Here is a 15,431-nt window from a genome sequence, read left to right on the forward strand (position 1 = left end):
GAGAAAAGTTTACACTCTGTTCCACTTTGTGATGTCATCATGTGGTGATACAGGAAGTGCTCCACTGTGTTTTTAAACTCCATGCAGCTTCACTAGAATCATTTGGATAATTTCAGCCCTGGAATTGCCAATCTCTACGGAACTAAAGCTAAAAAGTAGCTGCTAACTTGAAAAATACCACTTCATTACATCACAAGGTGGAACTGAGCATTTTGAGGTTTGGAGATGTAGACAGACTAATAATAAAGGGTTACTCAACAAACAAAACAACACAACTCCAGGTATGTTTTTGAGGGGGTAACTGCATTATAACACGACTTAAATCTCATAAGAGTCAATTTCGTGTACCATAGGACCTTTAATCTTTAAGCAAATAACAGAAAAAAGGTGTTTTTAATCCGAAATCACGATTATTCTAAGATCTGCCCTCACAATGATTCTGCTACTACTACAACTGTTATATCAGTTAGTCTCAAGGCTAAAATCAGCAGCTTTTTATCAGTCACAACAACCTGAACATCTCACCGACCAATCAGAGCGCCTCCTGATTGTCCGGGGTTTCAAATCTCTTCATGGATCAGCACCATGGACAGCTCTAAGCACTTCACACAGCAAAGTCATATGGGACAGGGCGAGACGGGAGCACAAAGACATGTACAGGAGACGATATTTATTTTTAAAAGTGACAAGCAGCTTTGAATGACCAAAAATAGGCTGCGTTCTTGGGTTTAATTTGTGTGTTGGTTGCACAGGGAGGAGGTCACGTACTGTAACATATTTTCTTGTATTAAAAGTATGGTGGATGGTTAGAATATTCCACTATTAAACTTCTCTAACAAGCAGGCGGTAGATCCTTTGCCAGAAAAGTTACATAATGCACCTTTAAGGAATTTATCTCAAAAATATGTAACATCCAACGTTACCAATAAGTCAATCATTTAGTTGTTTTTTCTTTTCAAACTAAGCAAATCCAGACTGATCTCTCGGTGTATTTTTTTTATACAGATTAATCAGTCTGGTCTCCACATCCTGCGTCGTGTCTCAAGCTCGGTCAAACGTGATCGCGCGATCGGATCCATTATTTTCAGTGACACATGTGAAACAAAGGAGCTCATTGGTCATTTAATGTACTATATATAAATAACATCAAATTTCTCTCACCTCAGATTAACAGAGTTTAGTTCTTCGTTCATCGATTCTGCAGAAAACTGTGATGTTTTTCAGCCCCCTGTGATGTTTTTTCCAATACAGGCCATGTGTGTCCCTGATTGGCTAGTCCACCTGTCAATCATGTCCATCTAAAAACAAGGAGATTCACCAGACTCACATCTTCATAAAGTATTGAATAATTGTGTATTCTAGTGAGAAAGCAGCAGTATTTGTACAGGAATACTATGAGCAGCAGCAGTTTTAGGAGTGTTAAGGAAATCTTTACTTTCTTTTAGTGTTTTACCTCATTTGTACTTTGTCATATAGGCGGGTGTATGAGACAGACACAGTATGCTGACCTCTTAGTCACAGTTTCTTAACTCATAGTCTCAGCATCTTACGGGTTCAACAATACTTTATCCATTTGACCTCGAGGTCCAGTACACGAGCTCCATCTGATGCACATTAGATGCCACTAGATGAAGGACTTTTCCTGTGTCTCAACAAGTGTATTGACCTTGTGCTACTTATACAGGTCTGTAATTCTTATCTGTGTAGTATAAATATGCTGTATGTACTGACACTCACTTGTAGAGATTCCACAGCACTAGTGATGAAGGTGGTACTTTCAAAAACGCTAAAATGAAGTTGTAAGCAGTACTGGTGAAAGCAGGGGTCGTGCTAACACTAAGCCATAGCGCTAATGGTACAACACACTTCAAATGCTTTCATTTTGATATTTGTAACATCAACAAATCCGATATTTTCACAAAAGTTCAAATACTTTTAGCTGAGTAAATACATTCTGTACTGCATACATACAGTACTGCAGCTCTGATTACAGTAGCAGGCACTTTTGCAGTTTGTGGTCGGGAGGAGGAGGCTCTTGTGTCGCAGGGTCAGCGTTTTAGGACAGTAAAGAAAGACTGCGGAACATTAGCATAAAACAAAGCCAACTCGTGTTCTCACCTTCACAGAGACAGAGGTGAGGATGAGGAGAGATAGGTTTACAGTTTTGTAAAGTCAGTGGCAGGTGCACAAAGCGACAGGGGCGTCGGAGAAAATGAGCTAATAAATGTGAGAGCAGGTGGGCCATGCATATGCAGATTACATGAAACACATCAGCGCTAATGCATTATTTGCATTCTGAATGGCTAAACAGAAATGAATGTGCTGACGAGGAAAAATGGTACGTGTGCTGTTGTAGTTGTAGTACTGGTAACGCTGGAAATGTGTTCAGATACTTCAGGTATTTGCAGAACTTCAACATAAAGAGGGAGTAGTCTGCAGAATCTTTTTTTTTTTTTTTAGCTTTCTGTTCTAACATAGTTCCCTCAACAAAATCATGCCTAAAGATGTTTTAGACGTCATCCATGCGTGTTTGAATAATTTAGCGATCTCTCTCAGGCCGTATTTAAACCCTGCTTCTGTTCAGCTGTGAGATTATGTGCAATGCTCCGCCCACAAGCCTACGTCACCTATGCACCCGCACTTCGATTCTTGATAAATATACAAAACTGTCCAGAGCAACTTGACAAACTTGATGTGATAGCGCTCTGAAGGGGGAGTGACTTAACGCGGAGAGCAAAGGAAAGAGAGGCTCAGAGCGTCAAAAAAGAAATTGAAACTTATAAAAACATGTCAATACGTTGTTTTCAGTGAACACAGTGGTCCCTTGTTTATGTTTTGCAGCTGTAAACCCCTCACCACACACTTTATACACTTTTCTCACACAGGCGTTAACATTTTCTCACATTTCTCTCTCGTTTAAACTCTCTGTAGTCTTCCTCAGCTCTAACTCGCAGCTCATCAAGGCCCTGGCCCTAAAGTGGACGTTATACAGGCCGTTTCAGATTGTACAGGTAATATTTCGGCCTTGATGTGTCCTCCGTCTTTATGAACACGTCTTGTCCGTGTGTGCGTGAACAGGAGCTTCCTCTGACAGATTTCTGCCTGAGCTCAGACCTAATGGCCCGGGTTTATGGAGCGCCACTGTGCAGAAAAAAGAAGAAGAGAGAGAGGAAGAGCGGGAGGGATGACAGAGAAAGATAGAAAGAGAGGAGAGGGAGATATATTGGAAGAGCATGACGGAAAGAGAGAGGTCAGACGCTCTTCCTGCTGAATTACAATTGGAAGCATTCAGGCCTCATGAGTCTTTCACAAACAACTGAACCGTTATGTGCCATATTACAGATTATATTATTATATCTATTCTATCTATTTAATTTCAGTCACCCAGGTACATCGAGGAAGGTTCATTTACTTCATTTAACATTCATTTAACGTGAGATGAGCCAACTCCTTCTATATTATAAGAAAATATTTAGCTTCTTTTACCTAAGACAAGTAAGTTTGCAGGTTGGATTGTTGATTCTGCAAAAAAAAAAAAAAAAAAAAAAAAAATTGTGTTTCTCAGTTTATTATGTTGTTGTTTTTTCCCCCTTTTCTTATGTGTGAGCAGCCATGTTTGTTTCTGACGCGAACGGACCATGCGTCTCTCTGATTGGTCAATCCGCCTGTTAATCACGCCATCTGGAATCGGGAAGACAACACGAGGCTCCAGAACCACTCGCCTTTGTAAAGTTTTGTCAAAGTGTGGTTCTGGTTGGAGGTAAATACAGTAGAAAGCAGTTTAATTTATTTTAATAGATTTTTTTCCAGACCAAGGTTTAGTTTGTTTTCATCCCTGACAGTCTGTACTGCTCACTAGCGCCTCAGAGTGGTCACATGATGTTGTTTTGGTGCTGTCTTCATGCTGATGGAGGCAGGACGACAGCGCCATCTGCAGTCCGACTTCTTCAGGACAGTATCCCAGGTGTGTGAGAGTAGAAAGGCCCCGTCGTCCCGGTTTAAAGTCCCTTGAGCACGTTTCCATATTCCGATTGCCTCCTTAATCCAGCAACGATGTTTATCATCCTCTGTCCTGATGATATTTGCTTCGTTCCAGGCCATAATGTCGTTTTCTCTTATAAGCTGGTCACATATGGCTGATTTGAGTTGCTCCTGTTCCGTTTTGTGTTTTGTTGCTCGTGTGCACACCTTCACTGTTTTCTTCTCACATTCTGTCCTATATTTCTTTTTTCCGTTTACTGAAAGCCCGTTTTATTGTAAGACACACAGGGTATTTCGTACATGACGTTACATTTTTGCTCCAGTTCCATTTTATCTTTTGGTTGGTCGAGACGTTGCCCGAGTTTTCTGTATGATTTTACTGGTGTGTTTATATTGCATTCTTTCATTGCCTTTTGCACTTTCTCTGCTATACCCCTTATATACGGTATTGTTACCATGGCTACAATCTTTTTGTCTGTTTTTTTTTTTTTTTACGTGACCATTCTCAGGAAGCAAACTGTCAGGAAACTGTCAGGTATGAAAACAAACTAAACCTCGGTCTGGAAAAGAATCTATTAAAAAAGAAACCATTTTGGATGTGTCAAAATAAATAAAAAAAAACAAAAACTGACAAATGAGTTGAATGAAAGGTTTTAATCACATGTAGTTTTGCTTCCACGTGAGCCTTGGATTTCTACTAATAATTGCAGCGTGATTTGTGATAAACTTCAGCTAACAAGAGTGGCAGTATTTATCAAATGTAACTCCTCGCTCGGACATAACGGCTCCCGCGAGTCCTATAGGAGCCACTGTACTATCATCCTGCTATTTTTAGACCCACATACAGAATAATGCATGTTACTATTTATACTCCGCTTCTATCACCACACATCAGCCTGGTTGAGTATCAAACATGGCTCCCGGTTCACACAAAGGACTCTTATGCAACAACACGGTGACATCCCTAAAACCACTGTCCCATAATCCAATTCTTGATGCTCAAAGGCGACGCACCTTTGCTGTATAAGTGGTTAAATACAGTGTAATCCCATTGGAGCTGCACCTCCCGGTAAAGATCCATGTAGGTGATGAGATTGAGGGCGGGATTAAACGTTTTGTGAATGGGAGAGAGGGAGAAGGACGGAGCAGAAGAGGAGAAGTGAAGCCACAGGGGTAAACACCGAGGCTACAGTACAGAGGCTTTGATCATACAAGATGGAGGTCCACAGGCGAGAGTCGGGCGTAGAGGATACAGGCCACACTGGGACGGGCGATAGGGTTTATGTAGAACAAAAATATAGAACAAAATCACAGCAGAAAAGTGTTGATTTAAACAACAGGGAGTTTGAAAATCATTGGTTAATATTAGACAAGGAGGTCAGGACTAAACCAGGATTAAACCAGGATTGAACCAGGACTAAACCAGCACTGAACCAGGCTAAACTAGGACTAAACCGGGACTAAATCAGGACTAAACCAGGATTGAACCAGGACTGAACCAGGACTGAACCAGGATTAAACCAGGATTAAACCAGGATTAAACCAGGATTGAACCAAGACTAAACCAGGACTAAACCAAAATAAACCAGGATTAAAACAGGACTGGACCGGAATTAAACCAAGACTAAACCAGCACTAAATCAGGACTGAACCAGGACTGAACCAGAACTGAACAAGGACTAGGACTAAACCAGGACTAAATCAGGACTAAACCAGGACTAAACCAGGATTAAACTAGGGGTAAACCTGGACTGAACCAGAATTAAACCAGGATTAAACCAGAACTAAACCAGGACTAAACCAGGACTAAACCAGGACTAAACCAGGATTGAACTAGGGATAAACCTGGACTGAACAAAGAGTAAACCAAGACAGAACCAGGACTAAACTAAGATGAAATGAAAAAGTAGACAAAAGTTACTTACATCCCTAGTACAAGGACACAATGGCAACAACTCACTCATGCAGTTACAAAACATACACATAATCTCTTTTAGCCTATAACACTGAAATTGACTTTTTGTCCCAACGCAACGTTCAATATTTACATTCAATTCAATTCAAGTTTATTTCTATATCACATTTAAAACGACTTCAGCTGACCGAAGTCGTCTCTTAGTTTTTGTCTAACCCTATGTCCAAAGTGATACAAATAAAAGTCGGGCTTGTTCAAGACGGAGTTCGCTGAAAAATGCATGAGGGAACAATGAGCTTTACATCTCACTAAAAGCTTTTCCTTTTCAAATTGCATTACAGACATTTTAATGGGAAACCTTAAATATATAATTCAATTTCGGTGCAGTACTCAGACATGAAGAAATGGATTTATACATGACCTCTGATTGAATTAGAACTTGTGTCTGTCTCTTGTTGCAGATACATTATGAAAGCTTAAAATAAGGATTGCATTATTAACATTGCATTTAACAAATCAGATTCAACTTATTAAATCAATTAAACTAAAACAATAGAGATAAAATAGCAGATGTATAAGCAGTGAACCGTGCAATTGGACTACAAACTCACATTATTGGGTTTGGATAAATAAAAGGATATAAAAAACAGGGAACACACACTAATAGAAAGTTTAAAAAAAAGGAAAATAACCTTAACATTCAAAGCACGATATCACAATATAATGCATGCAGGCCTGGTTCGTTTCATCTTAGTAAAATTGAATCTGACCCTGAGATTTGTGTCAGTGTTTGGGAGACGTCGCAGCTGCAGAGAGAGAAGGACTGACTCATAACACGAGCCACTGAATCACGACTGAAACAACCCCGAAAATGTATAGCTTTAGCGTCGCATAGGTACGAGTTTTGTGCAGTAACAATACGGATACATTTACGCTAAAATACTGAAATTAAAAAGGCTTGTTAACGTTCTCTCGTGTTGCAGAGGTCACATGAGGCTAGGGACTGACAGTGCAAAAAACAAAAACAAAACAAAAAAAACTACAGGCTTTAGATGGTATAATCCAGACGTGGGACTGGATTCATGTCTTGGATTCTTAAATTTACATAGTGTAGCTTTTCTGGTGGGGGTCCGCTACACCTGCTTGTCTGGAAATGTGAGCGTTTTGCTTGGAATGGTACAGTTTGGCATTGCTTATCTATGCAGCAGTGTCACTTCTCCACACATGACTGTAACTTGTCTGTTTCATGCACCTTTGAGCCCATACTGCAGAACATTCTGGGAAAAGCAACAGCATCTCCATGGAGACGAGCAGCAGGACAACTCTCTACCAGAAAAGTTACTCTCCAACATTTTTAAACTGACAGACAAATGTATATATTTGGACTTTAGATAACTCCAGGACTATGAGATGCTACAAACCATATGTTCAAACTGCAAACAAAAACTCTACTTTATCTGATGTTTCTAACCTATGAACCACTTCGTAGAGAGCATAAACTGTGTCATAATCAAAAATAACACCATGTCACTTGTGTCAATCACTTCTGCCGGTCACTTTCATGCCAGACTCACTCAGCAACAGGAGGAACTGGTTAGATCCACCTTGATTTTCAATGAGGTTATACCTGAACTGGCACCATTCCATTCATACCTTCACGGCTCACAACAAACACAGAGACAGGAACAGGAAAAAAAACGCAGCGTGCACCAAATTCCCACGCTTCCCACGCTTCCCACGTACCTCTCATTGGATTTTGCACCCACTGGATACCCCCGACCAGGTGCGGAGACTGCCCCAGCATCCCCGGGTCTCCTCACGTCCACGCGTAATTCGTATCACCCCCCAAAACGACCAAAAATAACCAACTACAGCCAATCACTGGTTCCACACAACACCACCTGCTGCGTAGACAAAATATTCACCCATAAACGTTCAGCTTATCCCGGTCAATACGTCGTCTGGAGGACACGAAGTTCCCAGTTTTAATACGGACACGTCTCTAACCTGTTACTGCGCTGTCAATTCGGGCGCTATAGAGTCTGCGCATTGAGCACAGTGCATACGAGGTGCATAGCTGGGCAGAGGCGTGACATTTCAGTGGAATATGTGATTATTACCGGAGATAAACGAGCTGGCGGCGTGCGTAATGCAGACAGACAACAACCGCTGACCCAAACGTGCCCGGTCCGAGACGTGCAACGCGTCGCTCATGTCATAATAATGCAATAAAATAATGTTAAGCTTAGGAATAAATCACTGTAGCGTGTCTAGAGGGAACGTTTTTCTTTTCTTTTTTTTTTTGTTTTACCTTGGACAGCCATTGTACTAGTGCGAGGAGGAGTCGAGCATCACCGGAGCAGAGAAGGAGAAAGGCGAAAAAAGCAAAAAGTCAGCGCTCTCTCATTGTGCTCTTGTTGTTTGGCGTGTTCTCATCACTTTGCCGGAGCGCACAGCAGCTGAGGCGCCGCAAAGGACCGTGGGAAGTGGAGTCTAGGAGTGGAATGCAACGCAAGACTACAGATGTCATGAAAAAAAAAAAGGTTGGGAAAGCATGACGCAGCGCTGGGATAAGACACGGAGGACTTCATTCACACAACTGCAAACTCACCACGACTATTTTGAAACTATGAGGGGTTAAAACAACATGGGCAAAAACAGGACCAAACCAGTCTGCATTAGGACTAAACTGGGGTCAAAGCAGAACCAAACAATGCCAAACGTGCAAAATAAATGAAGGATTGGACTGGAAGGACATTAAGGTGCAGGTTTAGTTGCTACATGCTATACAGAAAATAAGTGGTCTGTAATTTTCCTGTGTAATGTTTGATTTAAAATGGCACGTGTTCATTGTAAAACTCACAGAGAATTAAAATCTGGCCTTGGTCGTGAGCAGCTTTATAAAAACTGAACACACGGACCATACCCGCACCCGTCACTAGAGGGCAGCATTGCGTCACGTCCATAGTTTGAACTTGACTTTGAAAAGAAGATAAGGCAAGACAAGTTTATTTGTATAGCATCATTTGTACACAAAGTGCTAATTGCGTGCTTTACAGAATCAGAAAGACATTAAAATCACAATACAACAAATCAAAACAAAAATAATCATCATAAAATGTATATTAAACAAGAAGAGTGCAGAATAAAAACCTTGCAGTCGTATGTACAGATAAACAGAATCATTTTGAGCCTGGATTTAAACATTGTCAAAGTAGAGGCCTGTCTCACTGTTCCAGGTTTTAGCTGCATAAAACTGAAACTCTGATCCTCCATGTTTAGTCCTGACTCTGGCACCAGCAGGAGGCCGGTCCCTGAAGTCCTCCTCATGTGAGATGGTTCATGTGGCTCTAACATGTGGGAGATAATGTTACACACAAGGGGCGCTGTTGCACACATTTACACAAGTACTCCTGTAAAGGTGCTACACTACGCAAAATTAACCCTTGTGAGCGTTAAGTCATGTTATAATGCTGTTATCTCAGACCTGGAGTTGTGTTTTGTTTCATTCACACATGTTTGAGTAACACTTTATTATTATTCTGTCACATCTCCAAAGCTCAAAATGCTCTGTACCACCTTGTGATGTCATGAAGTGGTAGTTTTTCAGTTAACAGCTCCTTTTTATATTTTGTTCAGTCGAGATGAGAGCTGAAATTATTTAAATGATTCTATTGAAGGTGGGTGGAGTTTAAAAACACAGTAGAGCACTCCCTGTATCACCACATGATGACATCACAAGGTACAGAGTGAAAGATAAACTGTGTGCAGGATTTAACATGTGTAGGATTAAACATGTGACTAAAAAAACACAACTCCAGGTGTGTCTGTGATGAGAAAACAACATTATAACATTAATTAGGCTTATGATTTAAATGATTATGTTTAAATGTCTCAATGGCACCGCCCCGCTGAGCTTGTCTGAGCTGCTCCGTTTCCACGCACCTCCCTGTCCACAGCCGAGCTGCTACTCTAATAAATATCATATTTTTATGTATTGGTATTTTCCACAGTTTAACCAGATACCATGATCAGATTTGAGCAGTAATGCATGGTACTTTATTTTGGGTTAACCTGTGAAGCACTTTGGTCGCTAAAAAGGTTTTTAAATATGCCATATGTATAAATGTGATTGACAGATTGATTAAAAACCTCTATACGCATCTGACCTAAATTGCACTTATAAGACTCTCTCACGCACTCACGTACTTCCTCCTTTCTGCTGTTGTCTCATATAGATCCTTATACTGTAAATAGGCAACGCAAGTTTATTTGTACAGCACAGTTCGTAGACAAAGTAGTTCAAAGTGCTTTACAGAATAAGAAAGACTTTAAAATCACAATACAACAAATCAAAACAAATAATCATCCTAAAATTATCATCATTATTGCTATTATTATTATTATCATGTTTAGTCCTGATTCTGGTCCCAGCAGGAGGCCGGTCCCTGAAATCCTTAGCCCCACACCCTCATGATCCTTATGAATGTGAGCGTGTGACTTTTTCATATTTTATTCTCTAGGTTGCTTTTTCTAGAACTAATCCCACCGCTTTTAGTGAAATTTGAGCAATTTTTTAAGCCATTCTGGGCACTGGTGTTGCCAATTAGCCTGGTCCATAAACACTGTGACAGCCGCATCAGATTACTGAATTGTTAATCTGTGTTTGTTCTATCTGTCCCTATTCAAATAAACAATCATAAATAAAAATCCGCTGTGAGGACGGCACATGGGAGTAGCATCAAAAGCTCAAATCTGGTTCATGAATCTTTGCCTGCGGCCATTTTGCAACTCTAGATTGTTCGGTTGAATAAATAAATGAACGTCAATGAAATGTGAGACTGGATTGGATTCATACAGTACGGTGACTCAAACTATACAAAGACATGTATTATTACACTAATCAACGCCACCGGGCTATGTTACTGTTCAGATCTGTGGAGAGGCGGCCCCACACAAGAATGCTTCACGAGATATGTTCGAATAAAAACACCAGCAAAAAATAATGCAGAGATAACCAAAGAAAGTTTCATAGTGCTCCTATTCTGCTTTTGTGACACTCCCATCACATAGTAGTTGCCTTTGTCATTACTTATCTTTTGCTTAATGGTTTTATTTCTAACAAACGAGCTGTGTTGGTGGAGTTTCTTACAGATTATAACAATTATGAAAAAGACAAACCTGTTTATCCACTGTCAAAACCAAAGTCCATGCCAAATATTCCAATCACGATAATTATAATTGGAAAAATGCTCTGGACCCGAGGGCAGTGATGCACAAGTCACGCACATCAGCCATTAGTGGGTCATGCACGTCAATCAGTCAATAGAAATGTTTTACTGTTCGAAATAATGTGATGCCGAAGTGGAAATTATGTTTGCATGATGTTGGATTTGCATTTTATAGAAGTTTAAATCCCTGATGGACCTGATTGCCCACAACCAGGACCACCCCAGGACCACCCCAGGACTACCCCAGCACAGCCCCAGGACCACCCCAGCACAGCCCCAGGACCACCCCAGCACAGCCCTGTCTTCACACGGCCACGGTCCATTAGTGTGGGCAGATTGGGAACTTAAAATAAAGTAAGTAAGTCACAGTGATATGCACATTCAAGTTTTTAAATACACATGATCAGAATAATTGCAGTAAAAAAAAAAAAGAAGAAGAAGTGCATAGAAGGATTTTTTTCTGCATAAACTTTCTGAAACCAGTAGAAAATCTGTTATAAAGAAATGTATGTCTTAAAATGTTAATGGTCATGCCTGGTCAGTCAAGACTACAAGATTTTCCTCTCTCTCTTTTGCTCTCTTTTTACCTGTTCAAAAGAGAGAGTGTCTTTTTAATTAGTAAAAATGCAATACAAACACAAAACAAACAAAACAAATGCAGGTGTGTGTATAAAGGTGTGTTACCTAATTGTTAAATAGCAATTGTGGAACTAAATGATCCAATTTAGCATGTCCTTTAGAAAGCAAAGCAAGCAAAACAGCCCAAAGCATTTTTCCTCAGCCTTAAGTCATGTGCTCTTGTATTTTTGTGATCAAATTTTTATTCAAGTATCAGTTTCAAGGACAAATATACAGGTTACAATGCGATTACCCAAACCCACAGCCCACCCACCCACCCCGATGAGCACACAGGCAAAAAAAAAGAGAGAAAAATTAGTTAATAAAATTAATAATAATAGTAATAAACATAGATATAATACAATGTAATAATAATAATAATAATAATAATAATAATAATAATAATAATCCCATCCAGGTTTTGAATTCTTTCCATATAGCAAATTTCCTCGATCAAAAGACATCAGCAGAAATTGCATTATACACATTCATTATGTACTATATATAAATAAAAAGGACCTGAGTGTACACAAATTGTGTATCTTTCATGAATATACAGTTTGACAAAAACATTTACACAGTGCAAAAACAAAACAAACAAAATGATATATTCAAATTTTGATTTTGGCTAGTAAGTCGGAGCAAAAAATGTTTTTGACTTTTGCTCCGTGCATTTGATCAGCAGAAAACTCCACCTGAATTATTTCTCGGTAATACATAAGACAGCCTTTTACAGTCAGAGGTTGAAGTGATACCAAAGGCATATTATATTTTTTTTGGCAGCTGTGAGTCCTGCTAGTGATGCACGCCGCTCATTAATTGTCAAATTAAGTTTGTAATGTATTATTTTACACAGTGTTTGTGCGACATTTTCCCAGAAGAGTGTCACTTCCGGGAACTCCCAGACCATATGAAGGAATGTCCCAATAGTTTTGTCAGCGCCGAAATCTCAGTTCAGTTTTCCAAAGCTGCTCAATCTGTAAATTTTTCTGGGAGCTCTTGACAAGTAATTTATACAGATCAGAAATCGTACCAGAGCTTTGTGCTTTAGCCAGAATAGTGTGGAGGGGGTGATTTTCCAGCACGGATATATATATATATATATATATATATATATATATATATATATATATATATATATATATATATATATATATATATATATATATATATATATATATATATATATATATATACTTCGTTTTATTTGCATTCAATGATATTTTAAGATTTATGAGGGAATTTAGGATTTCATTAAAATATTGCTAGTGCCTAATTAACAGAGGAAGCACACAAAAATACATAACATAATTTGCATTTAAATGTATGTGGCTTTCTCTTCAATTGCAACCAGTCAAATTAATACATGTAGTAAAAAAGCAGCGGGCCCAAAATTGAACCTTGGGGGATTCCTTTACTTAAAGTTAGTAAATTTTGATTTAAACCCACCGTCTTCTACTGTCTGTGTTCTGTTTGAAAGATCATTTTGTAACTAGCCTTGTCAAATCCAAATCGATAAACAGAGCTACACAATGTTGTTTGTCATCAAGAACTGTGAAAATGTCATTTAAACCTTGTGTGATTGCAGTAACAGTACTATGACCTTTTCTGAAACCTGACTGATAAGATTCAAAATGGAGCAATTACTTAGATTGTAACTTGGTTTGCAACTAACTTTTCTAAAACCTTTGCAAGACCAGATCATTTAGACATTGGCCAGATATTATTTACATTTTTAGTTGTCTCACCGTTATGTAAAGGCAAAACATGAGCCATTTTTCATAACTCTGGTATAAATGTCATTTGAATTGATACATTAGGTTGAATTACATGTGGGAAAGTCTGAGAAATGAGAGAATGTAAACAAACATGGAGGAAAACTGTAACCCAAAGGAAGGATAAACATGGCTGCACTAGATGTAACTGAGAGCTGCTATCTTCAGTAATCTACCAGCCCTTGCCATGACAGGTTCTCCCGGTGCATTGTGGTCCTGCTCCTCCGCCTCTGTGGGTGATGGCGTGGAGTTTTGGGTGAGGATGCTTGATAAAAGGTTTTTGATTTTTCTCAGATTACGGATAACAAAAACTTGGTCTTTCTTTACTCACAGTTTGGATCCAGCCCCAGAACAAAAAGCGCATCTCAAAAGGACAATCACTGAGTTTATCGCCTGGAGGATATTTCAAAAGGAAACATCTGATATGGTTTCTTCCACTGCCGCTGGATATTGTGGTAAGTGATAGTCATCAAAAACAACTTTTATTCTCCATATCTTATTCAACGGTGGTTTGTTTTGCTGTGTCCTCCCAAAAATTTGGAGTATTTATCTAGCAAGGAAAACTGCTGTATTTGGATAAATGCGAGACAAGAGTAATGCCATACTGTTGAACATTCCAGACTAAGCAATATCATCTCCATGGAGGGAAGCTTGTCTTTTGGAAGTGTACTGTGTATCAGAGGTGGGCAGTACTCAGTTACATTTACTTAGGTACTTTTCTGAGTAGTTTTTAGACTCCATACTTTTACTCGTACTCTTCCCACTGTAAGTCTACAAGTGACACTCAGATATTATTTAGATTTTCCAGTTTCTCGGTCATAGTTTAATGTTTTGTACTTCCTATTATATTAACTTCAAATGATCAACAGATACATCCTGACACTTACTCTTACCTGAGGAGTAGTTTCCCCAAATACTCTTTTGCTTTTACTTGAGTAGTTTCTTCTTAGTTTCCTTAGTTACTTTGTACTCCTACTTGAGCAATATTATTTTGAAGTAACATTACAACTTACTCAAGTACAATTTTTGGCTGCTCTGCCCAAAATAATATAATAATACATTTTATTTATATAGCGCTTTTCAAGACACTCAAAGACGCTTCACAGTGCATACAAGAATAAAATATCACAAAATTTACAACATAAAATCAAACATTAAAAGCAATTTTAACCTCCTGAGACCTGGTGTCCTCATCTGTGGACAACACATTTTGGGTTGTTTAGGCCACAGTGCAATTTTTTAGAAGAAGAGCAGCAACAAAAACATGTTCAATTTTAAATATTTATAAGAGTTTAGAATATTTATTTATTTATTTATGTTTATTATTTATTTATTTAATTTTTTATTTAAAGGCACGTGTCTTCCTGCGCCTGTTTGCAGCACTTCAAATGAGACACATTGTTCCAAGAAGCCCAATTGTTTCTCATTTTGTTTTTTACACAGAAAAAAATGTGTGTGTTCAGGCACTTAATAGTTTTTGCAAATAAAGTCCTGCAAGAGCTCGGGTCTCAGGAGGTTAAACAGGTGAGTTTTGAGTTCTTTTTTGAAGGTGGGGAGGTCAGAGCAGTCACGGAGGGGTTTGGGCAGTGAGTTCCAGAGGGTGGGGGCAGCACTGGAGAAGGCTCTGTCCCTCCAGGTTTGGAGCTTGGTCCTACAGGGCAGGGACAGGAGGTTGGAGCTGGAGGAGCTGGAGGAGGCGAGATGGAGTGTGGAGGTGGAGCAGGTCTGTGAGGTAAGGAGGGGCCAGGTTGTGGAGAGCTTTGAATGTGATGAGAAGGATTTTGAAGTGGATGCGCTGAGGGACGGGGAGCCAGTGGAGCTTGTGGGGGACAGGAGTGATGTGTTCACTTCTGCCATCCGTCAAGTTTTTAGCTACACTGTAAATTATGATAAACAATCACATTTTTACAC

The 15,431-nt window shown here is 39.3% G+C and overlaps 1 protein-coding gene across 1 annotated transcript in view; it reads right to left on the minus strand.

Annotated features, from left to right (window-relative positions):
- samd12 (sterile alpha motif domain containing 12) overlaps positions 1 to 8,362 on the minus strand; it is a 181,083-nt gene extending 172,721 nt beyond the window's left edge. The window contains exon 1 of the mRNA XM_055225400.1: positions 8,208 to 8,362. Coding sequence (XP_055081375.1) covers positions 8,208 to 8,220 — 13 coding nt within the window. The 5' untranslated portion in view covers positions 8,221 to 8,362. The remainder of the gene's footprint in view (positions 1 to 8,207) is intronic.
- Positions 8,363 to 15,431: the final 7,069 nt, after the last annotated feature.

The sequence above is a fragment of the Periophthalmus magnuspinnatus genome, chromosome 11 (assembly GCF_009829125.3).
Source record: "Periophthalmus magnuspinnatus isolate fPerMag1 chromosome 11, fPerMag1.2.pri, whole genome shotgun sequence".
NCBI classification, from domain to species: Eukaryota; Metazoa; Chordata; class Actinopteri; order Gobiiformes; family Gobiidae; genus Periophthalmus; species Periophthalmus magnuspinnatus.